Below are 16,540 nucleotides of genomic sequence, written 5' to 3' on the forward strand. Positions count from 1 at the left end.
TATTCAAATAAGCCATATATATTTTTTATACATTAATGTCTGGATTCTCTTAATGACCTCAGGGTCAGAGCCCAAGGCGAAATCACACAAAGACAAGAGCTTGTGACCGGCCGGGAATCGAACCCTGGTCTGGCAAGCTTGTATAGACAGTGACTAAACCACTTGGCCACGAAGAAAGATAAAAGTCAATGACAATTCTTCTGTACTTATATCTGTCGAATTCAGGTGTTTTGTACTTAGAATTGAAATCAACCCATCCACCATCGTAGCTAATTGGTAGTTTGTTACTTGGCATTCGATTAATGATAAATTTTGCACATTTAGACGTGTTTTTCATATTTAAATAAGCCATATATATTTTTGATACATTAATGTCTGGATTCTCTTAACGACCTCGGGATCAGAGCCCAAGGCGAAATCACACAAAGACAAGAGCTTGTGACCGGCCGGGAATCGAACCCTGGTCCGGCAAGCTTGTATAGACAGTGACTAAACTACTTGGCCACGAAGAAAGATAAAAGTCAATGACAATTCTTCTGTACTTATACCTGTCGAATTCAGGTGTTTTGTACTTAGAATTGAAATCGACCCATCTTCACCATCGTAGCTAATTGGTAGTTTGTTACTTGGCATTCGATTAATAATAAATTTTGCACATTTAGACGTGTTTTTCATATTCATAAAAAATCATATTAGGCCAAATAGATAGAAAGTTAGACTTTAATCAACCAAGTGAGCAAGCAGGTTTCAAAAGCAGGTAATCATGTCCGTATTATTAACCAGCTAATAGAGAAATCAATGAGTATGACACAAAAGCAAGAAATAGAAGAATCTTATATTAGAACATATGAAGATAACTATATGGGTAGCACAGCTATCCTAAAACTACATAAAAGATAGTGAAAAAAAATTGATTTGAAAAAGGAGTCAGACAAGGAGACTCCATTTCTCCTAAAAAATTCACAGCATGCCTAAAAGAAGTTTTTAAGGATTTAGATAAGGAAAATACTGTATATGAATTAACATTAATGGGGAATACCTTAATAACTTAAGATTTGCAGATGACATAATTCTTTTTAGCAAATCATGGGAGGAATTGCAAAAGATGATAGAAATTTTAAGAGAAAGCGAAATTGTAGGACTGAAGATAATTATGAATAAAACTAAAATAATGTTTAATGAAAATGCAACAACAAATAATGGTTATGGATGAACCTCTAGAGATTGTTAATAAATGTACGAGGTCCATTCAAAAAGTATCCGACCTTGGTTCATAAAAGGACAAATAATTCACCAATCAGCTTATTAGTTTTGTGGGAGTTGACAGCACTCTTACTGCGCATGCGTGTAAATTTTAAAAGCTCTAGTGTGTGGCAGTACCCGCCTGTGAGGGCTAGAGTGCAGACATCCAGCACAAGCTCGTCGGATTTTCATCCTACACAACATGTCGGAGCGCATCGAGCAGCGCTACTGCATTAAGTTCTGCTACAAGCTTGGTGGTACACATTTGCAAACTATCCAGAAGATTCAGCAAGCCTTTGGCGATGAAGCCATGGGAATAACACAGATAAAGGAGTGGCATAATTGCTTCAAGCAAGGACAAACCTCAGTTGAGAGCAAGCCACGGTCAAGCAGGCCATCCACCAGCAGAAACGAAGAATTCGTTGAAGATGTTCGTCGAATAGTGGAGGACGACCGTCGTATAACCCTCAACAAAATTACTGAAGAAGTAGGAATAAGCACAGGATCAGAAATGTGGGCGGCTCGAAACTGGCAACTGCACCAATGACAATGCACCTGCTCATTCTGCCCACTTGATCCAAGCTTATCTGGCCAAAAATAACACTCCACTTGTTCAGAATCCTCCCTACTCTCCAGACATGGCACCTTGTGACTTCTGGTTGTTCCAAAACTGAAAACAACTCTGAAAGGGAAGCGTTTTGAGTCGCAGGAGGAAATTATGAGAAAAACGACTGCAGAGCTTTACAGCATCCCAATGTCAACATTCCAGAGATGTTACCAGCAGTGGCAGCACCGGTGGGAAAAGTGTGTGCACTCCTAAGGGGAGTACTTTGAAGGTGATTGAATAAACAAATTTAAAATGTACAATTTTTTTCTTTATGGACCAAGGGCGGATACTTTTTGAATGGACCTCGTATGTACTTAGGACTGCCAGTAAATATTTATCCAGGACGAGCCCATATTAAAAGAAGGATAACCATATGATGGAGAGCTTTTGTTAAACAGAATGAGATTTTAAAAAGTAAAATGCCACTTTTTATAAAAAGAAAATTATTTATTCAGATGGTCCTACCAGTATAACTTATGTATCAGAAACTTTGAGCCTTACTAAAGCATTAGAACATAAACTAGTTACAACTCAAAGAGCTATGGAAAGAATAATAATAGGATTAACATTAAGAGACAGAAAAAGAACATGGGTATGAGAAGTAGATATTCTAACAGCTAGTACACAAAGAAAACGGAATGGACAGATAAAAGATGGACAAAATGAATAACAGAACTGGTCCCTAGAAATTGCAAGAGAAGCAGGGGAAGGAAGAGAAGAAGATGAATTGATGTGCTAAGAAACTTTGCAGGTTTAGACTGGCATACAACCTGATATAACCCCTATCCCATAGATGATGTACCCCTTCCAAGCACATCATCAGCGGATCCCACTATGCCAAGTACTTCTATCTTGAAAAATGAGTGTTAGATTCTTCCTCTCTCTCTCTCTCTCTCTCTCTCTCTCTCTCTCTCTCTCTCTCTCTCTCTCTCTCATAATTAAAAGTTGGTTTGGAGAAATTCCACGGATTATATTGCTCTGTTTTTTATTATGTAGCTTTTGTTATTATCTTTAGTACAAGCCAAGCTACAACCTACATAGGAGAAGGAGGGATGCCACAAGCCCAAGGACTCCAATAGGGAAAGCATCACAGTACAGAAATATATAGAAAAAGAATAAAAAAGATATACGAGAAATTATAGAAAAAGAATTCCTTGACTTATCTTCTTTGTCTGTATGTGATGTGTGTGCTTGTGTATTTTGTACATGTATATGTGTGTATGGAGAGGTACATAATTGTATTTCAGGGAAAGGGTTCACCACTAGTAAATAAACAAAATGAAAATATGATGATTATATCCCTGTGATCCCCAGTAGGGAGGTATAATTACCAGTAAAAGCCTAAACTAACCCCTATTAGATGATTTACAAAAAAGAAAAACTGACCATCAATATCTCATTACATTAAATTTTCAGAGAAAAATCAAAACTTCTTTTTTGTTTTTAGACCAATACAGTATTTACCAAAGCAATATTAAAAGATAGGAAATTTTGTCCTCTAAAATTTTAGAAGGTATTTGGGAAATCATGAAAACTTCTGTGTAAAAAATGCATTTTTTTACTATTATTGTAGATATGTTTGAAAAAATACACATAATAAAATGAGGATTTTTAAGAAAAATATGGTCTATAAAAATTAGCTAATAAAATTATCTTTAAAATGCCTGTTAAATGATGAAAATCAGTTGAGAATAAAATAAGTAGATTAAGTTTAAAATTACCCTAAAATAACATTGTTTCAATTGGGCAGGGTTGCTCCCCTTAAGGCTTTTAGTATTAAAATGACTCTAGTAATCAGGTTTATAAAGGTTTAAAGGCCACTCATGAATGGCAGAGGCAAGGGACAGTGACATTTCCCTATCAAGCAGGACAATGCCCTAGAGAATGACCATATTACATATGATCAGCGTGCAAGCCCCCTCTCCACCCAAGCTAGGACCAAGGAGGGTCAGGAAATAGCTGCTTATGACTCAGCAGATAGACCTGTAGGCTCTCCCTTATTTGTTATGTGGTATTCAAATTCCAAATCATCCTCATTCCAAAAATGCAATAGCATTTCTAGTTAAAAGTTTGAGCACAGAAACTTACAAAGAATTGGATTGAAATCTTATAAAAGGCTTGAAGGTTCAGATTCAGGATGTTGTGAGTACACCTACACCTCTTAATTTTTGCAGAAATCTGTCTTTAGGGAGACTTAACGACAGCTCATTGACATACTTCAATATATTGGTGTTTGTTGAACATTATCTTGAAGAATTCTGGTTTTCTTATTGAGATTACTGGGCTGTAGGTCCTATAGTTACTATTGGCAATGTAATATTTTAACATTTTTGAGATAGGATGATTTATAATTTTATTATTTTCAAAAAAGTTCAAATATCTTTTGAAAAACAATCTGAAGCACTATAGTACCAGAATGAATTTTACTATTAATCTGACCAGTTGAGTGTAAAATATTATTAATTTTATACTTCTATCCCTTTCCTTCACTGGCATCCCACCTCCATCAGAGTAATGTGGGGGTCAGTAATGTGGACATCAGGAGAGGTTCATAGAAATACATGGAGTTTTAATTATTTTTTTTTTCTATACTCACCTGATCTTCATATACATGCCTAGTGTGTCTTATTGCTTCACAAGAAGTAATATGGGCTTCATATAAGTATAGAAATACTGTAAGTAATTTTATTGTTTAAAAAAAATAAGTATTATTTTGCTTAAAAAAGCTTCCTGTCAAGAAATACACTATAACAAGAAATTTTCTATTTTGAACCTGAATGGTGATCAATATCTAATCTGTTGAAAATTAAGCTTGCATGAAGCATTTTATATGTGATGAAATCTATTGTTGACAAAATTTTTTAACGGTTGCATGATAAGCCATATCATTATCTTTTAGGCTTACAATCTAAAAAATATTAAATAATAGGTAAATCTCTTGAAATGAGTGCATATGATAAATTTGGGCAGCCTGGTAGGTATTGTATTTGGTAAAATAAGGACTTTAACCTTTTCCAGAATATATAGGCCTGCAAAATGTTCATGGATCCAAGACCTCAACTTACAAAATGTTTTGGTAGCTTTTGGTAGAGTTATTCATGGTCTGACATTTAGATATTATATGATGCTTTTACTGTGTTGGTGTTTTAATATCCATAGCTGTGAGACACATAAAATGGTTTTGTTTACACTGTGAATAATAGATATTGTTTGACTTATGGTCTTATGAGATTGTTTTAAAAATTTCATCATAGGTGTGATAAGATGCCTGGCAGCCGACTCCTGGCGGATTGTTAGTGCTTCCGATGATAAAACAATCAAGGTAGGTTCTTCTGTTTTTATTTACCTTCCCATTATGCTTTGTACAGTGAAACGTTTTATGACAGCATTCTTTAAATTGAACAAATATTTACAAATGTTGATAAAAATATTTCCAAATACTAAGGTGATTTTGGTTAATGGACATTAAGGAATGTTCTTTTGCCATAAAATCCCTAGGTTTAGTAGTTATCTTATAGCAGAGTATCCTCTTAAAATTTTAACCTGGTTTTCAAATATATTTGATAAATATAAGAAAATAAAATGTCCATGTCACTGTAATTCACAGCTGAAATAGCTGTATTTTTTAATTTTGAAATTTAACAAAATTTGCAGTCAAATCAGATTTTCATGGCAATATCTTTATATACATTTATATACACTGAGTAATGTGAAATTATCAATGAATTCTAGTCCTTCATCTCTTTTTGAACCCAGTATTTTTCTTATTTTAAAAACTACACTTTAGGTTAATTGCAAATATGAAAAACCTTTGTTTTATAGTTACAGAAAAAAACTATATGTCGGTAAAAAGCTGAAATATTTTGATAATATGCTTAGCTGAAATGTATTGCTATTCCTGAATTGAAGAAGTTTTACCTTCATAATAAAAAATTTACTATCCCTGACTAAGCATAGTAGATGCCTGGCAAGAAAAACAATAATAAGGATCTGGCTACTCCCATCCCATCTGCTTCACATGGATTAACACTTTTGTTCACTCATTTTTTTTTTCTTTTGGATTATTGTAGTTGGTGATTCACTTCTATTTAGTTTAGGATCAAACAATCCATGGTTTGGGATGATATGCATATTCGATAGATAATCTTCAGCTAAACCAGATGCACACTCATTTTGAATATTGTAGAGGTAAACAATGCTCTTAGTTGGAGCAGTTCTTAGAAAGTGAACTTTCGCCAAAGGCTCAGATGACCATTTCTTTACATTTTATAGAAGTTAGAGCTAAAGATATGATACAAACCTATGAAAAGGTTTCCCCTGCATGAGCATTGCTGCCCCTGTTTCCTTCTTACTGATTGAAAATTTTTGGCTGTTTCAAGTGAATTGGAAGGAATAGAAAGGGAATTAAAGAAGTGTAATCTTTAAATTAAGAAATCTTGAAAATGAAGTACTATATTGCAGAATGTTTTGGTCTAATTAACGTCCGGTTACAGGAGATTCTAGGGTTAATTGAATCTCTGTTACATGTTAATGTAACTATTAATCAAGTAACTAATGTTTTGTTCGAGTCTCTGGGCCCTTTAAGTACAGTAGTACCATGGTTATGAGTTAAAATTGAAGTGAGCTCACAACCTAGAATATTTATATCATAAAATAATTTTTTCCCTCAAGAAATCAAGGAAATTCACTTTATGCATTCCATATGTCAATAAATACAAAAATTTAATTTTTAAAGGTTTGTAATGGTAATCATTGTACAAATTATAACCCCTTACATCAAAAATAAAATAAATAATAAATCAAAATTAGGAGATACCTGGCTGGAGTGAGGGAGACCCGAGGGAAGGAGAAGGAGGAAAGGGCTATTGTTTGGATGAAGAATCTCCCTCCATGAGAGCATCTGGAAAAATATCTTGAGAGTTTTCCGTCATGAATGACATTCACTATCGCTATCTGAATCACCTAATTTATGCTTTCTTGGCATTTTGTCGTCCTTTTTTTTACACTCGAGTTTAATTTTCACAAGGAAGCTATCTAGAGGCAACTGCTTTTGTCTTTTCTTTAAAATGGCATGGATATGAGCCATCGTATTATCTGCAAATAGATTCGCTGCTCATTCTGCCTAACCCTTATCTGGGTTTACACTGCAGGAACATTGCTTATGTGGCACATGGACACTGCATGACTGATTTCTGGGTATCTTGTAATACTGTAGTCTCGTTTATGACTTTCAAAAAATGCCCATATAGCCCAAAATTTTTGCTCACGATCACCTGCTGATGCAATACTTTTAAACTAATTCAAATTTGTATGCTTATACTGTATTCTAATTGACTCAGATCCAAAGTTAATCATAACCCAGTATTGTATTTTCAGCTCGTTATGCTCGTATCACATTCGGAGCATGTACTGTATGTTTCTGAGTCTTTGTGTTTGACTCGGTAGCAACATAGGTTTCAACATCTGTTACCAACATTACTTTTATTATTTTGTAAGAAAGAAGGCTACGATAGCCATAGTATACCCAGCCCTTTTGGTCTAGGCTCTGGCAAGAGAATAGATTATGTACCATTTGAACATTTTACTTTACATCATGGCTTTTCAGCTTCTCGGGCAGATATTGAGGGGGAAGGAGAAATAGATTCTCCTTTTAAAATCTTATTGTTCAAGATTATAGGAAATTAAAAAAAATCAAATGGTAGATTTTCTTTGGCCCTACAGGTTTTTACTTAATCAATTTTCATCCACTTATATTCCATCCCGTACAAGCTAAGATATAATCTGCACTAAGATGAATATTACTTACACTTATAAAGTTGTTTTGATAGTACCAGAAAATTCTAAATATATGTTGGCCCATCATATGGGCCAGTTACCCACAGTGAAGATTTATATACCAGCCTTTTCTCTTACACAGTTAGTGTAATTTGCTAAATAATCTGTTTAGTGGATCATGGGAGGAATTACAGATGATAGAAGATTTGAATAGAGAAAGCAGAGATGAAGGACAAAGGAAATATGCATAAAGTGGATAATGTTCAGTGAAAATGGAGACAAAAAATAAGGGTTACGGCCAAACCTCTAGAGATTGTTGAGGACCTAAAATTATGCCCGGTCAGGACTATTAGGAAATACTTTAAGAGAACGGCAAACCTCCGCCCGTCTATCAAGAATCTCTTCGTCTCATGGGGAAAATAAAGAAAAATATATCCAAAAATACGTTTTCGTTCTGGCTCAGGAAAGTGATCACGCAAGCCTACTTAAAACAAGGTCTTCCTACACCGGGGAAACCCAGAGCTCACGTTGTTCGGGGCATTAGCACCTCTCTAACGTTCGAAAAGAACATGTCAGTAGCGCAGGTTCTTCGAGCGGGAACTTGGTCCAACCAGTCGACCTTCACCGCACATTATCTCAAGGACTGTACGAGAAAGTCTCTAGACGGGTTTTCTATCGGGCCGGTCATCTCAGCCCTGCATTCGGTTTGACGGCTCAAGCCCCAGGCTCAATCGCGAAACATAAAGTATCTAGACACAAGGAGCCGAGTTCTATTTTCCCCCCTTTTCTAACTTTCTCGTACAGTCAGTCGTCATCAAGAAATATCGCTCATTCGCCATATCAAGCACAACGAAGATATTGCAGAAGGGTAAGTGTTATATCACACTTAATAAGTCTTTTACGTAGTTTTCCCTACTGTCCATCGGGGTCAGGGCTAAAGGGCACTCCCCCCTCCTAAGGTGTAAGTCTCCTATAAAGTGTTTCAAGGTAAGTCTCTGTGTCGGAACAAATCACAAATTTTAAGTAAACGTGGGGATTGGAAAGACTCACATTGATAAGGTCATATCCCGCAATAGCGACTCCTGCAGGGGTCACAGCTCAGCAAAGCTCCTACAGGGTTTGAAGTCGCAGACGAAATACTACTCTTTAGAAAATAGGCCGACCGGTGCGTACAAGACCGAGGAAACCATAGACATCCTGTGCCAGGGCATCTCCGACGGGAGGGCATCGGCAGCATCTACCTTCTTCTCCCCTTCCGAGTCGGCAATGATGGAGGAGATGTCCAAGGACTTAGTTAATATGGCCTCCTGGCTGGATTGGTGGGCCACCACCCTAGTAGGCACCCAGATTCCTACAGACACCATGGAACCTGCAAAACGGGAGGCTCTGAATGAGTTGCTGGGGTCAGGTAGCCGCGCCCTTAAATTCCTGACCTTTCAGTCTTTGGCTCTCTCCGCAAACTGGATTCTCCGGAGAAGAGACGCCCTAGTCAAGAACCTTCCCATTAAGATTCCTGACAGAGAAGCTAAAGCCTTGAAGACCTGCTCCGTCTGGGGGGAGCAGCTTATTCCGACGAAGAAGGCGGAAGAGGTCGTGGAGAAGTTGGCCAAAAAGAGGGAGCTACCTACCCTGAAGCCACAGGCGGCACGCCGCCCCATCTTCAGGAGGCCAGTGACAGAAGCACCCATGGCCGCGCGTACCACACCAACTCAAGGAAGGAGGGAACCCTCGTCAGGACAGTGGTCTTCCTCTGTGGTTCCCCCCCGAAGAGGTTCATCTTCTAACCCCCCAACGTATAGGTCTTCTTTCTACTCCTCCAGGAGGGGGAGAACAGGCCGTTCTTCCCGTAGGAGATAAGATGGGAGGCCCCCCTCCCCTGCCCAAGCCTCAGGTAGGGGGATGCCTCAGACTCACTTGGCAAGCATGGAAGCTCCACGGAGCAGATCCGTGGACAGTTACAGTACTAAAGGAGGGCTACAGGATCCCCTTCATGGAAGAGACACCCCCCCTAGTTCCAGCAACGCAGGCAGACTGGTTGGTGGCCAAGGACCTGGCGAAGAGGGCAGCGTTGGACGAAGAAGTCAAGACGTTGCTGCAGAAGGGAGCTTTAGAAACAGTGACATTCCCGGGTCCGGGGTTCTACAGCCGCCTGTTCCTAGTGGAAAAAGAGACAGGAGGGTGGAGACCTGTAATAGACCTGTCAGCCCTCAACAGGTTTCTCAAGAAAGTGACCTTCAAAATGGACACTCCAAGAACGGTCATGGCGTCCTTGAGAGAGGGCGACTTTTTGATTTCTATAGACCTCAAGGACGACTACTTCCGAGTGCCCATTCATCCGTCGAGCAGGAAGTTTCTCCGGGTCAAGTGGGGTACCCAGGTGTTACAATTCAAGGCCCTATGCTTCGGTCTTTCAACAGCCTCCCAGGTATTCACGAGGGTCTTTACGACGGTCCCCATATGGGCCCACGAACGGGGCATTCGACTGATCAGGTACCTGGACGACTGGTTACTCCTTTCATCCTCAAAGGAAGACTTGGAACAACAGGGCGAAGATCTTCTTCAATTGTGCAAGACCCTGGGCATCGTGGTCAACTTGGAGAAATCACAGCTAACCCCATCCAACAGGAGGACGTACCTTGGAATGGTCCTGGATTCGTTACAGGTCAAGGAATTCCCAACCACGGAAAGGCTGGACAACCTGGATCGAGTGCTCCGGCCCTTCCTTCTGGGTCGCCCCAGGAGAGCGCAGGGTTGGCAAAGGTTGGTAGGGTACCTGGTGTCCCTAGAGAAGCTGGTACCTCACGGGAGACAGAACTTAAGGGTTCTATGGAACCTGAAAGAACATTGGAACCAGAAAAGTTCCCCGGACATTGTGGTCCCTCTCCTTCAGGAGTCCAGGAAGGCCTTGGAATGGTGGCAGGATCGGTCGAACACCCTAAGGGGGATGCTACTGTCCTCCCAACCTCCGGAGGTTCTTCTCTTCACGGAAGCATCGAAGGACGGGTGGGGAGCCCATCTCCGGGAAAAGACAGCAAAGGGGGCGTGGTCAGAGAGGGAGGAATCCCTACACATAAATATCCTGGTAATGAGAAGCGGTCCAAGAAGCCGGCAACCACTTCGAGGAGGACATGAGAGGGCGTTCGGTGGCCCTAATGTCAGACAATGCAACGGTGGTGGCTTACGTGAAGAAGGAGGGGGGACTGAGATCAAAAGAGTTGTGCGAACTAGCCCTTCAAATCCTAAAATGGGCGGAACAGAAGGACGTCATCCTGACGGCAAGGTTCATCCCAGGGAAGAACAACGTCCTAGCAGACGGCCTCAGCAGAGTGGGGCAAGTGGTAGCAGCAGAATGGTCCCTACACCCACAAGTGGCAAGCTACATTATACAGATGTAGGGATCTCCGGTAATGGATCTGTTTGCAACAAGGTTGAACGCGCAACTCCCCGTATTTTGTTCTCCCGTCCCAGATCCGAAGGCGGCAATGGAAGACGTCTTTCAGCACAAGTGGGACGGACTGGACGTGTACGTCTTCCCCCCTTCTCCCTGATAAGGCAGGTCCTCAACAGAGTAAGGGCAGCAACCAACCTAAGGATGACTTTGGTAGCGCCTTGGTGGCCGGAGAGAGAATGGTTCGCGGACCTAAGGAACCTCACCGTCCTACCTCCTTGGCCTCTACCCGGCAGGTCAGACCTATTAAAACAACCTCACTTTCAGCGGTTTCACAGAAACCCGCAAGCCCTTCGTCTTCACGCCTGGAGATTATCCAGCGGCTCCTGAAGAAGCAAGGGTACTCCGGCAAGACAGCCAGGAGGATGTCGCTATACCGGAGGAAATCATCCACAGCCGTCTACCAGTCTAAGTGGGCGGTATTCGTGAAGTGGTGCAGGGACAAGAAGTTAGAGCCCTTGGAAGTGTCAGTGCCCGTGATAGCCGACGTCATGGTTTATCTCAGGGACAAGTTAGACATGTCAGTTCCAGCGATCAAGGGAGTTCGGGCGGCCCTGGGTCAAGTCTTTCTTCTCAAGGGCATAGATCTCGGCTCCTCCAGGCATATCTCCATGCTTATCAGAGCGTTCGAACAATCATGCCCCCCTTCCGCCCCTAGAATCCCGAGTTGGGACTTAGCGCGAGTCCTAGATATGTTACGGAAACCACCATTCGAGCCCTTAAAGGACATCGATGACAAGAATCTCACGCTCAAGGCGGTCTTCTTGCTAGCATTAGCCTCGGCTAAGAGGGTGGGCGAGCTACACGGACTGTCATTCGAGGTGGAACATACTAGGGGATGGAAGGAAGTAACCTTTAAGTTTGTCAAATCCTTCGTCGCCAAGACTCAGAACCCCTCGGTGTGGGATCCGAGGTTTGAGAGTTTTTCGATTCCGGCAATCCCGAATAAAGGAAACCCGAAGGACCTAAAATTATGCCCGGTCAGGACTATTAGGAAATACTTTAAGAGAACGGCAAACCTCCGCCCGTCTATCAAGAATCTCTTCGTCTCATGGGGAAAATAAAGAAAAATATATCCAAAAATACGTTTTCGCTCTGGCTCAGGAAAGTGATCACGCAAGCCTACTTAAAACAAGTCTTCCTACACCGGGGAAACCCAGAGCTCACGTTGTTCGGGGCATTAGCACCTCTCTAACGTTCGAAAAGAACATGTCAGTAGCGCAGGTTCTTCGAGCGGGAACTTGGTCCAACCAGTCGACCTTCACCGCACATTATCTCAAGGACTGTACGAGAAAGTCTCTAGACGGGTTTTCTATCGGGCCGGTCATCTCAGCCCTGCATTCGGTTTGACGGCTCAAGCCCCAGGCTCAATCGCGAAACATAAAGTATCTAGACACAAGGAGCCGAGTTCTATTTTCCCCCCTTTTCTAACTTTCTCGTACAGTCAGTCGTCATCAAGAAATATCGCTCATTACACAAGACGAAAATTCGCCATATCAAGCACAACGAAGATATTGCAGAAGGGTAAGTGTTATATCACACTTAATAAGTCTTTTACGTAGTTTTCCCTACTGTCCATCGGGGTCAGGGCTAAAGGGCACTCCCCCCTCCTAAGGTGTAAGTCTCCTATAAAGTGTTTCAAGGTAAGTCTCTGTGTCGGAACAAATCACAAATTTTAAGTAATTTGTATTTTTCCTAACAATACTTACCGAAGAAACACTTTAGGTTTAGGGCCCCCCCAACCGTCCCCGCAGTGCCCCGCTGACCTCGTGGTTTTGTTCATTACATAAAACATACTGGGGAGAGCTTCTCAAAGACGGGCGACCTGCCTGGGCAATGCCCCCAGGTCATGTTATTTCCCGTTATTCAGGACAGTATAGAACATGGAAGTTGGGGGAAACTACGTAAAAATCTGGTCGTCAGAGAGGAGTTACCAGTAATCTCCTATAAAGTGTTTCTTCGGTAAGTATTGTTAGGAAAAATACAAATTACTTAAAATTTGTGATATTTAGGACAAATAGCATTTCCCCATGACGTAAGACCAAATTAGAAGGTTAAGCATGGGATGGAGAGTTTTTGGTATAAGTAAATGCCACTTTCACAAAAAAAAAAATTTAATCAGATGGTCGTGTCATTATTAACTTATGCATCAGAAACTTAGAGCCCTACTGAAGCCTTAAAACACAAGCTATTTAAAACTCAAAGAGCTATGAAAAAAATAATGATAGAAATAAATTATCACTTTACCTTGGCAATAAATAATTGCATTGATAATATGAATTTCGCAGACAAAGCTAATATTGATGAGATTTATTTTCACCTGGACCCTTTGAACTAAAGTTACGAAAGAGTTCAAACTTAGCGGATCCTAGTAAGGTTGCCTGAAAGAATTTGAACTGCACCACCTTTGCTTTATCATGATCTCTTGATTCCTATATCATAAATTCTTGTTGATCACCAGTGAATATTATTTATTTTGTGGCAGAATCACAGTATTCAATTCTATATGCAGTTCCAGGTTTCACGTTAATATGTGAACAATTATCCACAGATACTAGGGAAAGTGGCCAAAGTGTGCACATTGCTCCAGATTAGATGTCAACGGAGAAACAAAATATTGAACTTATAATCACTTCATCATCAAAGTTATAACGCTTATAATAACCAAGCGAAATAATTCATTTTAAAGTCGACAACTTCAGATAAGAGGAATTATTTTACAAGAGACACACTTGAGGTCATAAGTCTAGTTCCTAAGCTCATGACCTTAAGTTGGCGTTTAAGCTGAAAGGCCTCCTGAACTTCAATGTATCTTTCATAGTATGAAAAATACAGAATATTCCATATTCTACCAATTATACATTCATAACTAATTTAATTTATTTGTTAATCAGAAATGACTAATTAAAAATAAAGTATTTTTTTTTTCATAGATTTATTTAAATTTTACGCATAAACTTTTTGAATTCTCTACTGCCCATCCATCAATATTTGTGTCAAATACAATAGAATATTTATTTTGGAAATTCAAGGAATGTTTCAATAACAAGAACTAGTTCAGATGATATTGTTAAGTTGAAACATTTCTTTTTATATGGAAGGAAATTTTCTATTGCATCTCTTGAGAGTTATAGGTCCCTGCTTAATAATGTACTCGAGCAACTAGGCTTAGACCTATCCGCTTCGTTATCATTACAGTTGTATTTAGGTCTTTCATGATTGAGAAACTGGTTGTTGGAAAGATTTATTGGGATCTAGATACAATATTTAAAGAACTTTCATTTGAACCGTTGGAAGATCTTTCTTTTAAAGATCTATCACTTCTTAAATGTTTTTCCTTTTAGCTTTACCATCAGCTTAATACATTAGTGAATTTTAAGCTCTTTCCTATAATGTAAGTTTGTGGACGAGATTATTTTGATCACTTACCCATATTCCAAGCTAAAAATTCTTAAAGATCAAAGGTGTTCCCCATTTTTTCACATTCACTCTTTGGAGAAAAGAATTGGGGATATAATAAAAGAATATATTTCTTTGTCCTCGGAGAGCTGTCAAGTAGGGGAAAAGGTCTTAATTTTTGTGTTATTATTTTGGAATATCCTCTTTCCAAAAAGGCTTTATTTAAGGGTTTGATAAAAATAAACAGGGAATTAGATTTGGGTCATATGAAAGACTTAAAAGGTAATACTGGAAGTGAGGGTGCCTCAATTTTTTTTTTAGGAATCTTTCTTTTGTGCCTTCACTGTCCCACTTCCACTTTACACAGAACTAAATCATTTATGGAATGTCCGTATTGTGCCTGATGTTATTGTTGGCTGCATTTTTTTAATTCTTATTTATTTCCTACTTGGGTGTTCAGCTACCTTAACTTTGTTCTTGTTTTCAAATCTTGTTTTTAAACAAATCCCTCTGACTTTCCATATGAGAGAAGCAATGTAACATAGTAGTCTCATCAACTTAGTTTTTTATTAAAATGCCATGAGGAAAAGAAAATAGAAATATAGTAACATATTTCACAGGTTTGGGACCGTGAGTCTCTACGCAGACTAGTGACACTACGCAACCATACCGATGGGGTTACCTGCCTCGCATTCAACGATTACGTGATTGTTAGTGGCTCTTACGATAAGACTGTCAAGTTGTGGGACTTCAGTGTATGTTAACTGCCTTTATTTTTTATTCAAATCTATCAAAAGACTTTGAATATATGGTGAAAAACTATACCTTCAAAATTCTGCTAGTGGAATAAAGAGCTATAGGATAGTTTGTGTGTTTGCAAACATATTTCCGTGAAGGTGCCTCATAACTACTAATAGAAATGAGTCCCAAGTTTACAGAGATTATTAAAGTGGCAAAGTTGGCAGAACATTATATGTAGATTAAATTTACTTAGTGTTGCTATCAGGATGGAAATTTCATACAGGTATTTGTGACTGTGGTATAAAAATATTTGAACACTTGCACTTTGTTATGAGTTTGCTATGATAGTTGAGTTACAGTATTTTATGATGCATGTTAGCATATTTTGTACATACACTGATACAAATTTGCAAACTTTGTTATTTAAGTACAGAGTTGCAGCTCAAGGTAAGATTAGTTGAAGTACAGTGATATACAGTTTATATATATATATATATATATATATATATATATATATATATATATATATATATATATATATATATATATATATATATATATATATATATATATATATATATATATTATATATATATATATATATATATATATATATATATATATATATATATATATATATATATATATATATATATATTTATATATATATATATATATTTATATATATATATATATATATATATATATATATATATATATATATATATATATATATATATATATATATATATAACTGAAATGGTTTTTGCACCTGGTTTAGTGTAGAAGCATGATTAAATTATAGCTTACTCTTCAGAAAGTAAGAGCTCAGTCTGTAGGCTGGCCCTATGAAGGAGCCTTATCTAACATTTTAGTCTCTCTAATTTTGTAACTGTCAATACTTCCATAATAATGGGCTTTCAGACTTTTACACTTAGTGAGAACTTCACTTTTGTGTATGAAAGTTCTCAAAACTATTATCTTGCACTATTATAGATTTCTTCATGAATTTGGTTTCCATCCATTCTTATCTATACAGTACTTAAGATGAATCCTCACTTAACCCTTTAGTCAACTCATTAGTATTTTTATTTTTTGTAACTTCACAGCTTAATAGAACAGCAGGATCTAACAACCTTGATAAACTGTATTTTTCTTTCTCTGCCAAAATTATTGTGGAGTTTATTTAAAGAGAATCTCTTCCAACTGTTATTCTTTGACTTGAAGGTCACTTTACTATTTATATTTACAGTAGTCCTTTTTTGTGGGTGGTTTACTAATATGGACAAAAATGCATTTGTAATGGTCTACAAATAGATTTAATTTAA

The 16,540-nt window shown here is 38.5% G+C and overlaps 1 protein-coding gene across 3 annotated transcripts in view; it reads left to right on the plus strand.

Moving 5' to 3' along the window:
* LOC137644650 (F-box/WD repeat-containing protein 7-like) overlaps positions 1-15,523 on the plus strand; it is a 187,884-nt gene extending 172,361 nt beyond the window's left edge. For all 3 annotated transcript variants that reach the window (XM_068377604.1, XM_068377617.1, XM_068377610.1), the window contains 2 exons: positions 5,104-5,171; positions 15,092-15,523. In XM_068377604.1, coding sequence (XP_068233705.1) covers positions 5,104-5,171; positions 15,092-15,235 — 212 coding nt within the window. In that variant the 3' untranslated portion in view covers positions 15,236-15,523. The remainder of the gene's footprint in view (positions 1-5,103; positions 5,172-15,091) is intronic.
* The last annotated feature ends 1,017 nt before the right edge of the window (positions 15,524-16,540 follow it).

This window comes from Palaemon carinicauda, chromosome 1 (genome assembly GCF_036898095.1).
Source record: "Palaemon carinicauda isolate YSFRI2023 chromosome 1, ASM3689809v2, whole genome shotgun sequence".
NCBI lineage: Eukaryota > Metazoa > Arthropoda > Malacostraca > Decapoda > Palaemonidae > Palaemon > Palaemon carinicauda.